The 3,157-nt window shown below is 59.2% G+C and overlaps 1 protein-coding gene across 1 annotated transcript; it reads right to left on the reverse strand.

Annotated features, from left to right (window-relative positions):
- Positions 1-103: 103 nt before the first annotated feature.
- On the reverse strand, positions 104-887 carry LOC103668446 (hemoglobin subunit theta-1-like). Its single transcript, XM_040635648.1, has 3 exons — positions 726-887; positions 403-607; positions 104-313 (listed from the first exon to the last, which is right to left on the reverse strand). The coding sequence occupies exons 1-3, from the start codon at positions 818-820 to the stop codon at positions 185-187; spliced, it is 429 nt and encodes a 142-aa protein (XP_040491582.1). The 5' UTR covers positions 821-887; the 3' UTR covers positions 104-184.
- Positions 888-3,157: the final 2,270 nt, after the last annotated feature.

The following is a 3,157-nucleotide window of genomic DNA, read 5'->3' on the forward strand; positions in this document are numbered from 1 at the left end:
CGGGGGGGGGGGGGGGCGCCCGGGTCCAACCACGGTGGGTTTTCCGAGACCCCCACCCCGCAGACCCGCAGATCCCCAGAGAGAACACGCGCGCACTGGCCGAGGCTTTCTCGCGGGGACTTTACTCGAACTCTAGAACTCGCGGGAGGGGCTGCTGGGGGTCCCGCGACGCGTCCCCCCGACTCTAGCCGTAGCTGGAGGCCAGCGCCGAGATCACGTGGCTCAGAAACTTGTCCAGCGAGGCGTGCATGGCGGGGCCGAAGTCTCCGGGGTAGTGCCGGGCGAGGGTCACCAGCAGGCAGTGGCCCAGGAACTGCGGGCAGAGGGAGTCGTCCCGCCCGAGCCGTCCAACCCCCGCCCCCGTCCGGCCACGGCGGGTCCCGCGCCGGCCCGCGTGCTCACCTTGAAGTTGACCGGGTCCACTCGCAGCTCGTGCGCGTGCAGGTCGCTCAGAGCGGACAGGGCGCCTGGCAGGTCGTCCAGGTGGGCCACGGCGAGGGTCAGCGCGTCGGCCACCTTGTTGCCGTGGGCCTTGACCTGGGCGGAGCCGGGGCGCAGGTCGAAGTGGGGGAAGTAGGTCTTGGTGGTGGGGAAGGACACGAAGGTCCTGCGGGAGGAAGGGCGAGTGAGGTGCGGCCGCGGGGGAAGTTGGGGGGAAGCGGCATCCGGAGCGGCGGGCGCAAAGCCCGGGAGCCGGTGGGGCGCCGGGGGCTGCTGGCCCGCACCTCTCCAGGGCCTCGGTCGCATAGATCCCGACGTTGCTCCCCAGCTTCTTCCACAGTGCGCGCACTGCCGCCCTGTCCGCGGCGGACAGTACCATCGTGCAGCCTGCGTCCAGCCGCGCGCGCGACCCGCGCCCAGTCACTGCGCCTGCGCGATCGCGGGGATTTCCCCCGCGGCCTCCAGGGGGCGCCGCACCTCTGCTCCTAGAGTCTGGTTCTGAGGGGTCCCGGAGCCTGGGACCTTCCCGTGGCCTTGCACCCTGCGGCTCCATTTTTGTGGGGTTTACTATATAGAAAGTAATAATTTGTTATTATTATCGCTAGTATTAGGGGCACTGAATTTTAGCATGGATTTGGACATTGATGGTCCGCTTAGTCTCCCTCCCTTCCCGCACAGCCTGTTACGAGACTCTGAGTCTCTTTCTGCATGTATTGGGTAAAAGGAACATTAAAATGTCCTCTTCCCGAAGGTGTTGTGAGAATTAGGTGATAACAAATGTCAGGCGCCTGGCTCATAGCAGATGTTCCTTTCAGGACAGGGAACATCTCCTAAATGCAGGGGTGTATCTCAAAGTAGTACCTGATACCTGTGGGGCACCCACTCTGTGCCAGGCGCCGCTCTGCGCATTAAAACAATTGGGGGAGAGTGGCTCCTGGGTGGCCGACTCCGGATCGCAGCTCGGGTCTGGATCTCAGGGTCCTGAGGTCAAGCCCGGTGTTGGGCTCCACACTGGCTGTGGAGCCTACTTAAAAAAAATTTTTTGTTGGTAAAATTAATATAACATAAAATTACCATATTAGCCATTTTATTTTATTTTATTTTTAGAGGGGGAGAGAGAGGACAGAGGGACAGAGGAAAAGAGAGGATCTTAAGCTAGGTGTGGAGCCTGATGCCAGGCTCCATCACACAACCTTGAGATCATGACCTGAGCTGAAATCAAGTCTGATAACTTAACCGACTGCACCGCTCAGGCGCCCCCCCCCATATAAGCCATGTGGAAGTGTATAATTCAGTGTGCTTAACCACCTTCACGGTGTTGTGCCACCACCACTACCATCAACCCACATGGAAGCTTTGTCCCCATTAGCAGTCACTCCAGAACCCCTCTCCTCCAGTCGCAGCAGTCTGCTCTCCATCTCTGTGGGTTCCCTCATGCTGGATATTTCATATGAGTGGAATCACACGCTTCTGTGACCGGCTTCTTTCCTTTAGCATGGTTCCGGGTCACTCCAGGCTGTGGGCTGTGTCAGCACTTTGTAGCTCGTACTGGCTGAAGACTAGCCCACCGCACGGACCGACTGTGTTCTGTTCATCCATTTATCCCCTGATGGACATTTGGCTTGTTTCCACCTTTAGCCCAGGCCCTCATTGTTCCTACTAGTAAAGAGAAGACTGCCTCCTACCAAGAGCTCACACCGTGCCATCAGCTGTGCTGAAAGTATCACGAACTGAGGCAGACACTTGACATTTTATTTTCCAAGGATGACTCTTGGACCCGGGGAGTTGGGGACTCGGGCCTGTATGACTGCCAGACCAGACACCTGCGGGGCTAGGGGCTTGCAATGACGGGAGGATGCCCGCGGGAGTGCTGACTCCCAGGACCTGGCTCTTCTCTGTTGCACTGTGTGTGTGAGAGAGAGAGAGAGAGAAAGAGAGAGAGAGAGAATTGGTGGGCCTCTGAGCTATGCAGTAAGTGCTGAGCTGGCCCCCAAAACCAGGCCTCCAGATCCACAATGCCCCAGAACGTCAGTGTCTTCAGAGTGAGTGTCCTGGAAGTGACACCAGGGGGAAGAGGCACCACCAGGGAATTGCCTGCTCACCCCAACTTCATCTAGATTGTGTGTGTATTTGGGAAGCACTTGATGGGTGGGGGGCATTCGGTGGGACTCCGGGGAGCCTGACCTCCGGCCTCCCCCACCGCCCAGCCTCAGGTATAGCAGTGGGGGAGCTCAGAAGTCCCAGCTAGAGGCCCACCAACCCTCAGACCAAGTGTGTGTCATAAAATGTAAAGAGGGAAAACCAGCTCAGCATTTGAGCAAATTGCAGCAGAATCTGCAGAGCTCTGAAATGAAATGCAGGACATGGAATGCACGCAGCAAAGCACTCCAGGGTGCGGGTGGGGAGCAGTCCGCGAATCCCAAGCAGTGGCAGCAGCGCCGGCCGCAGTCCCGTCCTCTGATCTTTTCTTCCCCACCCTCTCCTGGCCGCTGCCCAGAGGACCCTGCTGCAAAGCGAGGAGAAACACCCCCCCACACCCCCGCCCCCGCCGCGGGACGGTCGCAGACAAAGAGAACCGAGGCGTACAGAGGCTGCAGCCCACTCAGACTTTATTCAAAGATCAGGAAGTTCAGGCGCGTGGAGCGCAAGAGGCCCCAGGCCGGGAGCGGGAGGGTCGCGCGGCTCCAGCTTAACGGTATTTGGAGGTGAGCACGGT

This window comes from Ursus maritimus, unplaced genomic scaffold, assembly GCF_017311325.1.
Source record: "Ursus maritimus isolate PB19 unplaced genomic scaffold, ASM1731132v1 scaffold_2, whole genome shotgun sequence".
In the NCBI taxonomy this organism is placed as follows: domain Eukaryota; kingdom Metazoa; phylum Chordata; class Mammalia; order Carnivora; family Ursidae; genus Ursus; species Ursus maritimus.